Genomic DNA, 12,379 nt, shown 5'->3' with positions numbered 1-12,379 from the left:
AAGGATGTTTCCCAAACTATCATTATCATATAAACTCCTGGTCAGAAGGAATGGTAATGATCATCTACAGCAGGGACTCCTCTGCCTCCACCCAGAGGTGGTCCAGAATCTGCTTAAACACCTCTTAAAGGGTAGCCAGTTTTGGCCCTAATTCCTAGGGAAGTCTTCCTTCCCAGTGGGGACAATGAAAGTTCCAGCAGATACTTTAGTTCAGTGCCCACTGGGATCATAAAGATCAAGTCAAAACATTACAGCTGTTTGAATATTGATAGATAGTTGTTTCATAATCCAACCCCCCCCCCCCACTCCGCCCCCAAGTCTTGTCTTATTCAGACCAACCATCACCAATTCCTTCAGCAGTTCGCTGGATATCTGGTTTTCAATATTTTCCCCATCCTGGTCAATCTCTTCTAAATATGTCCCTTTTTGTCTAAACTCCTCTTACAGTGAAGTGCTAAGAACAAAATATAACCATCTACCTATGTTCTGACCAGCAGAATGTAGAAATCAGGGTAGCACTGAAATGTAACTTCTCCTGTGATATAAAATAGGCCTCTATTAACACAGCCTACAATTACATTTGCTTTGTTTTTGGCAATTGCATCACCTCTTTCACCCATGCTGATGGACAGGCAACTAAGCCCCTGTATCTTTTTTACATCATGCCAAAAGTTTCAAATGAATCAGCCTTAGCAGATCTGCACAGTGGCAAATGGAGCAGAGATCTGAAACTAAGTGCTAATCCTAATCAGTTCTCTAAATATCAAGAGGACTGATTAGATGTGGAATTGTAGACAATACACTTTCCCAAATCTCTGGTATATGTGAAATCTGAAGCAGCATATAATCCAACTCAAGGCCCGGGGCCCACACAGCATACAAAGAATAGCTGAAACAACCTTTCACCTAAAAATAGCAGGTTTAGAAAACTAAAGACTGGGAAAGCAGGCTCTAAACCTTGCTGTGAATCTGAAATCCACAGTTTTTTTCAGCAAGAGTCCAAGGGTGCGCTTAACTACCAAGCCTCCACACAAATTACCCAAATCCTAATGGATTGGCATTCCTAAGGCTATATAGCAGAGAAAGAAGGCAAGTCTAGAAGAACATATAGGGCCAAATGCCTAGAGGAGTGTGTGCGGTAGCCCCTCCCTGACTTTAATCAGTACTACTAGCCTGCACTTTCATGAGTAATAAAACTTATTTTAAAAGAAAAGAGAGGGAGACATAAAGAGACCAGAGGAACAGGAGCAGACACACACACACACACACACACACACACACACATACACACACACACACTCCTCTACTTAATGGAAAGAAAAAAGGCAACAGAGCAGCTCATTTTTCCAGCATAGATGCCAGACTGTTTTTATTTATTTTAGGAATAAGCTTACTGTGTGGAAGAAGGATTTTGTTTTAATTAGGATTTCCTGTTGTCCCAAATGCCTATGTGTGGTGGGTGTGAAAGGAAATTAGTTAGTAATCTGTGGTGGGCCCCTTTTCATTTTTGATCCTGGTACCAATCAGCCAGGCAATAGTAGAGTTGAAAGACAGTCACAAAATCAACTGTGCATTTTTAGCTATGGATTAGAAAACAACAGAGCAAAAACAAAAAAAATTATTTTGTTTGTATTTTCTAATAGAAATAATGTCACTCATTTTGATAACAGTATTTTAACTGTGATGATCACACCCTAAGTTATTTAAAAAAGAAATGTGAACTCTTTGGAAGGGCTCCTGGATTGGGATTCTCCTCAGAAGCTTATTTGCAAATGTTTTAACATTTGGATTTGTACTTTTCTGAAATTTTGGAAGGTATGCTCACAAAAACACCAGATATCCACAGAGAGCCAAGAAGTGGTTTTGCACAAGTCTGTCTTCTCCTGGGGCACAATTTTCTGTTATTAGTTGGGAAAAATGGGGTAGGAAAGAGCAATTTTCCAAGATTCCCAAGAACTGGTTTCACCTGCATGTGTCTTTAGGCCCAAGTCAATTAGAATTAGGGCTGACTTGGTATTTGTCATCTCCCATCGTCAATCGCACACGAGTGGCAGAATTTTCCTCTTCGTGGTCTTAGCTAAAGCAGCTAGCAGTCCTTTTTCAAGCCAGAATGGTTTTGAGGCCAGCAGATGAAACGAATGAAGCAACCACATTAGGGAAACTGAAAACAATGGTAGAGCTGTATCCCTGGGCACAATTTGGGCATTTCAGAGAAAGAACATCAGTTACCCTGAATGTCACTGTAGCAAAGACTGATGGAGACATGCCTGTCTCTTTATTCCCTCTAACAACTGCTATACACACCTGTCATTCTCTTAAAGGAAATGACAGTGTAGTTGTCTTCTGAACACTATACTGAACCTCTTCTACTAAATTATGGGTAATGGTTTTGAGATGTTGACTTTTAACCCTAGGGATTATATTGTCACTCTAAACTTTACATGGAGACTTATACCATGCATTCCAGAGTTTAAAGTCATAGTACTCCCTCAAATCACAAATGGGAAAGGCCTGTTGGGGAAAGTCCCATAGTCCATCCATAGACATGAATTGCTTACTTTTCCCGGTCTATTTGAAAGTAAGCATTTCTAGTTTTCAACGTAAATGTGAAACGTTTCTTTAGGAAAACAATTTCCATAGATGCCTCCTACAAAGTTTCTCTCTGTGTCTTCTTTTTGTTTTAATCCATCCTCACTAGTGATCTTTGGGTCAACCAAAGAGATCCTTTTTATGTGCTAGAAATTTAGAGATAATTTAGAGACTTTGCTAAGCCAGGACTTCCTTGGCCTACTTTTCACTCACCTTTATTTTAGTCAGTCAGGACACAATCACCATAAATTAGATGCTTCTAACTTGGAGTTACTGGCAACATCCCTACTTTTGCAAGTTGTGCTATTTATTTCCTCTTTCAGGGCTTGACCATTTAGCAGGGACATGACAAAATTTCACTTACTGTGTGTGCAGCAGCCGACAAAGGTGTGCGCTGCACAGGTGTCCTTCGATGACTGCGATTATCCCACAGGACAATCTGACCTGAGTACGTCCCACCAACCACCAAGTTGGGATGGAAACGGGCAAAGCAGACTGACATCACAGAGGACTGTAAGGGAAAAGAGGAGAGAGATGCTAGAGATTTCAGAGGACTGGCAAATGGCTGGAGAATGTTTGTTTCTTCTTGAAGAGAAAACAGCTCACATCCACTCAATACATCCTGGTAAATAGGAAGCAATTTAAAGATGGAATTGTTAAGTGCCTAGTGAGTAGAAAACTTTGTACACAGATATAGGACTTTCCCTTGAGAGGCTGGCCAAAGGTTACCCCTTAAAACCCAAAATTTGAAGTTCTGGCCATATCATCAAATAGGCATAAAACCTATGTTATGTACAGCCTCGTACTGTGGTCTGTAAAGCTTAGTTTATGGAAATTTCACATTCATCAGTAGAATTCCAACAGAACTAATATTAATTCTCCATCGAAGTTTTTAAAAAGCAATTCTTAGTTTGAGGGCATGGCCACATCAAATTATACTATATACAGTGCTGGCAAAGGCAGAGTAACTTTAGCTTTGAGGACTTCGAGATGGGGTGCTTTTTTTGTGTGTGGCTAACGTAGACGTCCAGGAAGTGTACTGCCCTCAGACTGATCTGACTGGTTCCTTCCCAAATTCCCTCGCCTCCCATGCTCCCATGGGCATTCTTTCCGACCCTGCCCACTTCAGACAATTCTTACTGTTATTCTTTGCCTATTTTAACAAACATTCAAAAATGGATTTCAGTCCAACTCTGCCATGGTCTGTCAGAGCATCACGAATGTGGTTTCTGAAATTCCACAAAAGACTACTGGGCACTACATTTTATAGGAAATTACTTCACTGAGACAGAACTATTCTCTCTTAAAATCAGAAAAGTCAGCTGCTCCACATATGCTAAGAAATACATTTTGATCCTTCAGTATTGCCCATATTTACATTTATAAGCTAAAGTAATTGTTTTCCATAAATGCATTTCATTGTTTTGATTAAATTTGATGAACAATCATAGAGTATTTACTATATGTAAGAAAGGCACCGTTCAAGGCATGATGCATGTACAAAGGCCCTCAACAAACTTGGGACCCCGATAAGGGTGATCAAAGCCATCTATAAATATGAACAGAGCTGCTGCTAGCCCATACTGTGCCTTTGTGTGAAACAGAAAAAGATGCTCCTCTGCATAGACAAAGTCAAGTGGGCAGGTGCATGCCTTGGCAAGTGGAGAGTGAGCTGATTTTCATTTCTGCTTGTCCCTTGGGCTTGGCACCTTTATACAGGGCACAACATGCACACCTAAGTGGCAGCCCTGAATGTGAGATATGCCATGATCAAATCAAAGGGGTGTGTTTGTGTGTGTGTGTGTGTGTTCTGTGTGGTATGTTTTAGCTGGGGTGGGGTGGGGGGCAGGTGGAGAGGAGGGAAGTTTAGAAAGCTCACTGCAGGGATCATTTTATACCTTGAAGTATATGTGGAGAGGAGAAGCTATAGGCATTCTTGAGAGAGGGGATACTGGGAGTAAAGTCTGGAGGTAGCAAAGCAGAGCTAGTGAATGGCACAGTCTGGTTTACTGGAGAGGAGCCTGCTTGGGAGAGGGGAGAAGTACAGAATGCAGCTGCAGAGGGAGCTAGGGCCAGACAAGAGCGGACCCTGAATTGCACTGAAAAGAGTTTGGAATGTTTTTCTCTGGGCAATGGTAAGAAATCATAGCTTTCAGATGGGGGAAAAAGAGGATCAAAGGTTGTAACTGATAAATCAGCAAACTAAAGAAGTGATTGAAAAAAAAAAGTTATGGCCTCTTTCTGACTGGTACACTAAACTCCCATTTCTAAAAATTTCAGATCTTCTATTAGCCTAAGGCTTCCATGTCAGAAACAGTCTCAGATACTCTGAGGTAGAATAAAGAATGTGGACTGCATTTTTTCAATGTCATATTTTCCTAGTTTGAATGATTTTCAGTTCCAATTCCTTGAACACGATTCGACGGAGAACATGCTCCATGCCCCAATCTGGTTCTCATAAAATTCAAGAATAACTCCCAATAATGATACTGATTTAACAAAAAAAAAAAAAAAAAAAAAATCATGGTGGTCAGCTTCTTGTTTTACACATCCCACAGAAATGATCCTTAGTTTTCAATTGATGATATTCTTATGTTATTTGAGCTACGATGGAAACATTTTTTTAAAACTTCAGGAACACTTAAAATTAACCAGGTGGTATCGACAATTAAATTTACTGAAGTGCAAATCAATATGGATAAAGGAATGTCATTTAATTTTGGAAAAAATCTAGATTCAACCACTTGATTCCTTCCACGTTTCAGTTAAATCCCAGCAAATCCCCTCCAAATTTTTGCACAGTTTGTTGAGAGACTAGAGAAAAACAAACAGAGGAGGTATTTCTACATAACTGAAACTCACAGTTGGCATTCAACTAGAAAGCAACCCTACACAGTGAGAACACTATCCAATACCTGTATGATTATCTGTTCATTCGTTCACTCTTCATTCATTCATTTATCACTTAGCACCAATAAAGAACTAACTAAACCATTTCAAAAAATTTCAAATGTTACAAAAGACCCCCATCTCAAATTCAGAATTCTATTTAAATTTGATTAAAAGTGAAATTAGTGCTAAAAAATGTAGCAACACCTTGGAGCACCAGAGTTCTGACCCCAGAGTCCACTGTGTTTTGCTGCAAATCTCTATGAAGAAAAAGAGAGTAGACATACTTATTTTCATTTTATTTTTGGAATATTAGAAATGGAGAAGTAGTTATGTAATTCATTCAGTTTCACTTATTTTTTAAGTTCAACACATTATTTATAATATACATAATATAAATACATCTATCTATCTATCTACATTTGTATGTATACATATGTTAAGCTTCAAAACAAATTTCCAGGGTGTGCCAAACTTGACACACACTATCATTCATATGGAAACACTAAGGCAGTATGATCTCAATTATCTAGATGTAAGGTTTGTAATTCAGTGATTTCTTGAGATGTTTTTAAGTATTCTGATGTTTGATGTGATGGTGGCAAATATTCGGATCATTGACTGAATTTTTAATTTTTCAACTAAATATTTAGGTTTCTGTGGACACATGGTAATAGCCCAACTCCAGTGTCGATAATGAAAGGTCCTTTTCTAATTTGGAAAATCTGTATCATCCCTCCTAGGAGTAGGGAGTCTCTGGAAACCCCTGCAAAATCCTGACGTTCATACTGTCACTGATCTAGCGGAATTTACTGTCAGTAAAAAAATAGAAAATGGTGATATTCTGTCAGTTGTATCTATTTGGAAGAAAATAAAAAGCATTTCAGAAAAACTGGTTAACACTACTAACAATTTTTTTGTTGTCCTTACTTTTAACAGAACATTTTCTGAAGACAAATTCTATGGAAAACATTATTAATAACACTAACATTATTTCTAAAAATTTCACCACTTTCCCAGGCATTTAAATTTTTAAAATTCAGTTACTCAGGTTTATAAGGCATTATTAAAATATGTAACTACTGGGATTTAGAAAAACAAAATTAACTGGAAACAAGAAGTTTACCTACCTTTTCAGGAGTTCCCTACCTTGTTTGGAGTTTTAACTTTTTAACCTATATTTTATTCTTTAAAATATTAGAGCCTTATTTGCCTTTGAAAATCCAAATCAAGCAGTTTACACAAGTGGAGAAACAATGTTAAAGTTGATGAGACTTTGTAGACAATGCTAACCATCTAATCAAGGTAAGCTTCCCTGACACTGCATTTGAACTGTTTTTACAAGGCTAGTTATTTCAGTGACATGTCCTAGGTCAAACCAGGGGCCCAGAAATATAAGCTCCTATGTTAAAAGCTTGAAGTAAAACTGGTGAGCCTGACTATCTTCTAATACAAGTAACACAGACACCCTGTGTGCTGGTATGGATGTATTACGTCCCCCAAAACGCCATGTTCTTTGATGCAATCTTATGGTGGCATATGTGTTTAGTGTTGATAAGAGTGGAATCCTTTGATTGTTTCCATGGAGATGTGACTCAATCAACTGTGAGTGAAATGTGAGGTTACCCTGCCCATTCAGGGTGGGTGTTATGTTAATTGGATCACTGGAGTACTATAAAAAGAGCCACACAGGCCCAGATGCTTGCTACAGCCAAGAGGGACACTTTGAAGAATGCACAGGAGCTAAGAGAGTAGCTGCAGCTGAGACAGACATCTTAAAGATGGGTGTTGGAAGCTGATGCAGACATTTTGGAGGACGCCATTTTGGAATGCAACCTGGGAGCAAGCAGTTGCCAGCCACCTGCCTTCCCAGCTAACAGAGGTTTTCCGGACACCACTGGCCATACTCCAGTGAAGGTACCCGATTGTCGATGCGTTACCTTGGACGCTTTATGGCCTTAAGACTATAACTGTGTAACCAAATCAACCCCCTTTTATAAAATCCAATCCATTTCTGGTGTTTTGCATTCCAGCCGCATCAGCAAACTGGAACACCTTGTTACATGAGGGACCACTCTTTTCAAGAGGACAACCTTCATATTTTGATTATTTGCATAATATAGTACTCCCACATCAGGACAAGCAAGGTTTGGAGACTACGTTTTGAGACCAGGCTAGTTCTATAGGCAATTTCAGGCATTCCCAGTTGCCATCATTAGCACAAGGCTTCTGAGGAAACTGGTTTATATTTCAGCAGTGAGCACGCTGCCTCGTTACTGGCTGTCCCTACAAAGTCAGCCTCCACTGTATCCATTTTGCCGCACGTCTGTCCACTTGAACACAAGCTGACCCGCCAAACATAGTTCCACACTCCCGTCACCTATTTCAAGAGAAGTCAGTTTACTTTACCACATTCATTGAGGGAATTCCACAAAGAGAGAGGGTGGAGATTGCTCCCGTCTCCCTTCACTCACAGCACACCACTGCCTCCAGTAAGTCGGCCCAAAGCCCTCTTTATGTGGCCATGGAGGCTGTTTTCTATTTTGTAGAGTTAATCCAGGCCAGTTTAGGGATGGTACTTCCCCTTAACCACAGACCCACACACCCAGGGCAGACAGCCTTTGGTCATTGCCGGCTGGGAAGCTTGCGCTCTGTGCTCATATTTGATATGATTGCCATGGCCTCTTGCATTTGGCACTCTGCCCACTCCCCAGCCATTATGCCTGGGTGGGAGGAACTGGGGTCTTGCATTCAAAAGCATCCTCTATTTCAAGTACCATCTCTTTAGGGAAGAGGTTGGTCCCCAGAGAGGGAATGGTCATATTGTTGCCATATGCTGTTTAATGGTGTTTGACATTTTATTTGCCTAAAAGCAAATGCCTAACTGTTGGAGGTCTGTGAGGCAGACAGATCAGATGCTTCTGGCTACTAGTGAGCTAGTATATATTTCTGCAAGTACCTAAGGAAGCCACAAAGATATTTCTTTTGTTAATGGAAACACATGTAATTGGAGAGCACTGCTGTCGAAAACCCCTTTTACAGGCAGTCGTGTAGCACCAGGCATCTGACAATGAGGAAGGTGTGAAGGTGGTAAAGCCAAGACATGAGTCATGAGTCGGGCACTTAACTTTGAGATGAGGGGAGAGGTGTTTTTCCCTCCATAACTTTCTCCCCTTTGTCTAAGTCTCTATTCCAGGATGCATATGCCATTTTCCTAAACTCCTAAAGGAGTGACAATCTATCAAAAGTTATCATCCCATTAGAGCTGGGGTGCCTAGGAGCAGAGCTTGAGTTAGCGCATCTGCTACTTCTAAAACAGCAGATTGTAAAATTCGATTTACCAAAGATTAGAAACCCTCATCCTGATTCCCTTTCTTAGAATCCCTTAGAATTTTCATGCCGCTCAGTACTGAGACTCTATCATGACCCCAGTCTTAGGCTGTCTTCTGAGACTACAAAAGGTAATGTGCAAAGCGCAGTGAGACGCTACTTCGCACACCCCTGGGATAGGTATAATAAAAACAGACAACAAAAACAACAACAACAACAAACAGAAAGTAAAAAAGCATTGGCGAGGATGTGGAAAAAGTGAAACTCTCATCCATTGCTGGTAGGAATGTAAAATGATGCAGCCACTGTGGAAAACAGTCTGGAAGTTCCTCAGAAAGTTAACCATAGACACCATATGACCCAGCAATTCCATTCCCACGAGGGTGATATGTCCACACAAAATCTTCAACACAAACGTTCACAACAGCATTATTCATAATAACCAAAAGGTAGAAACAATCCAAATGTCCATCAACTGATGAATGAATAAACAGAATGTGGTATATCCATGTAATGGAATATTATCAGCCACAAAAAGGTATAGAATTCTGATATCTGGTCCAATGGATGAACCTTGAAAACATTTTGATAAGTGAAACAAGCTAGATACATGTTGTATGACTCCATTTTTATGAGGTGTCCAGAATGGAGACAAATAGAAACTGCAAGTAGAATAGTGGTTGGCAGGGGCTGGGATGGTGGGGTGTGGAGCATGGCTGCTAATGATTATGAGGTTTCTTTTTTGGGATGATAAAAATGTTCTGGTGGTGATGGATGCACAACTTTGTGAAATACGCTAAAAAACCACTGAAATGTATATTTTAAAAGGGTGAATTTTTATGGTATGTGAAAATCTCAATTAAAAATAAAGTTAGTGTGCAAACATGGTCCTAATGTCATGGAACTTACCAACCTTATTTCTTGGCTTCAGGACAACTGTCTGGACTACTTTGATCACTCTTTCCTCAAAGAATTATAAGTTCCTCTTTATTTCCCTCTGAGCATCATCTTCAGTTTCTACTTCTGCAGAGGCACTGAGGTAGAAAGGGAGGCTCAACAGACTTGGGGACCCAAGAGCTGACCTCCTGCTCTGATACCTAGGAGCTCTGTGAATCCTCTGAGCATGATGCCAACCAAACAGGGCATATTCTTTGCCTCTGTCCTTCGGCTGCAGGAAGAGCCAGATTAGAAAAGGTAGATGAGCTACTCTGATAAACAATAAGCCCCCACATAGAGTTAGGAACAATGACTTCCTGATTTGAAGAAACATTTCCAGAGACAAAGAAGGTCCAAGGAACTTCTCATTTTGCTAAGGAACTCTTTCCCCAAGTACTTCTGAAAATAATTCTTGATCCTTCCCTGATGATCTAGGCTGGGAAAGACTGTCTCCCACAAGTGTCTCCTACCATTTGTTGCATGGTTTAACTCTTTAAGTGCCCTATTGTTGACAATCCTCCCCTCCTGTCTGGGACTTGATTCTCTCGCTTCACAGATCCTCATCCCAGGTTATAGCTCTGTTGTCGATGACTATTCCAAGTTCTGACATGTACTGACTTTGGGTAAGAGGAGAAAGAGGAAATAGTTTAATATTAGTACCAGAGATGACTGTAGAGAGAACCCAAATTAAACTCATGGCACATTATTATTCTGCACATATGCATTTGATGTAACCTCTGTCAGTTTAGAGGGATTTGGGCTTCACATTTGCAAACATCTAAATTATAGTTGGTAGTCCCTCATTGCAACTCATTTTGAATAGGACACAGTTCTAGGGCAGCAGAGTAATTTGGAACCTCTCAGGAAGTTTTCTGAAATGGGATTCTACCATATTCCACACTTTGAATCAGAGCTATTGATCTGTGATGGGACACAATTTGATTATTACTTATTCACCATTAATAGTGCCTGGGTACCTCAGGCTATTTTCTAACTCAGTTTCTCCAAATTTACCTGCCCCTTAGAATTACCTGGGGGGTTAAAAAAAATTCCCCGAAGTTCAGGCCACATGCCATACCAATTAAATCAGAATCTCTGGGGGAGGTACCCAGGCATCAGTATTTTTTTTTTTTTTAATTCCCCAGGAAATTCCTATGTGCAGCCAAGTGTGAAAAATACTGTTTGAAATCAATGGTTCTTAAACCTTCCTCAACATAGGAAGCACTTGGAGCGCTTGTTAAAAACCCATATTTCTGAGTCTCAGTCTGGACCTCCTGAGTCAAAATTTCCAGGGAAGAGGCCTGGTGATCTGTGTATTTAACAAGCACCCAGGTACTTCAACTCAGTATTTGAGGTTGGAATTTGGAAAAATCCAGTTTGAAAACAGTTAATTAGTAGATTATGGCCCAATTTCACTGTGGGGTGAGTTTCCTTCTTTTGTTTATTGTAGCCCATTACTGGGATGTTTCCCATATGGAGTAGGGCCCATTTTCACAACCCGTCCATCTGAGAAACATGACACAACAAATGCTCCTCTGCTGGAATACCATTGGCTAATTTTCTTCAATTTTATTTGCTAGTTTAAAAATTTCTCCTTGCTCCCCACCCTCTCCTGCCCTGCAAATGCTTGGGCTCTTCGGAAATGTTACATGGAAATGATAGCGAAGCTTTAGGTCCCAATTTCTCTTCAGTATCTCTTTCCATGAGGACACTGAATGCTGGGGAGTCTTCCTGCTTATTATTAGACGTGCTAATGAACATTATCACTCTGACAATCATACCAAGTTGTTTGGTTATTTACTGTGGGGGGTGTTCTAAAATTTTCAAGTACCTACCAAGTGCCAGGCATGTTGTAGCATACTGCTATATCAGTCCCATTAGGTGGGCAATTTTGCCTCCACTTTTTCAGATTAGGAAACCCAGGCTCAGGGAAGTAAAGCCACTGGCGTAAGATCAAAAGAACAGTAAGTGGCAAAGCTCAGACTTGAACTAGGGCCTCTCTGACTTCGATGCCAATATACCATGAAACCTTGTATCAATTGAACGCAGATGCATTTTTTTCTTTGAGATACACAATCCGCCCCCTCCTCAGCACCACACTTTGACTTCTTCATGGCAGGCTGTGGACCTGGTAGTCACAGACTGAACCTCACGGCAGAGAGGCTTGCAGGCTGCCTGCCTGCTACAGCGTTCTCGGTGGTGAAAGCTCCGACTCCCAGTTGCACTTTTGCTGCCGGTGTAAAGATCATTCACAACACTCAGCTCGTAGTCTACCGGTTGTGACAGATGACAATGGAGCTAATTAGTACCATCGTGGTGATGTTTACCATGAAGTGGGTACTTCCTGCTGAGAAATGATTGAGACCAATTAATCATTTCGTGGGAGCCTGCGGAACAGCTAGCAGCTGGGAAACAATTCGGGTCATTCCTGGCAGCCTCTGTGTTTATTCTCACTGCTTTGGGAGAAGATGCTTTGTTTCCTTCTTGTCACCGTGCAGCCAAACCAAAAAATGCCACTTCTGTCCAACAAATTCTTCTCAACTGAGTGTGTTTATCCCTCAAAATAATTATTATGAAAAGGGAATAGTGGCCCTGGATGCTTTAACAAACAGGACAGACTTCCTACTTAAAGAAC

At 40.6% G+C, this 12,379-nt stretch overlaps 1 protein-coding gene across 6 annotated transcripts in view; it reads right to left on the bottom strand.

The window, feature by feature from the left end:
- Window positions 1-12,379, bottom strand: part of DYNC1I1 (dynein cytoplasmic 1 intermediate chain 1) — a 320,884-nt gene that overhangs the window by 64,202 nt on the left and 244,303 nt on the right. For all 6 annotated transcript variants that reach the window (XM_037836734.1, XM_037836737.1, XM_037836735.1 and 3 more), the window contains one exon: window positions 2,954-3,100. In XM_037836734.1, coding sequence (XP_037692662.1) covers window positions 2,954-3,100 — 147 coding nt within the window. The remainder of the gene's footprint in view (window positions 1-2,953; window positions 3,101-12,379) is intronic.

The sequence above is a fragment of the Choloepus didactylus genome, chromosome 5, assembly GCF_015220235.1.
Source record: "Choloepus didactylus isolate mChoDid1 chromosome 5, mChoDid1.pri, whole genome shotgun sequence".
NCBI lineage: Eukaryota > Metazoa > Chordata > Mammalia > Pilosa > Megalonychidae > Choloepus > Choloepus didactylus.
The sequence above is the reverse complement of the archived record's forward strand: the minus strand, read 5'-3'. Positions and strand labels throughout refer to the sequence as shown.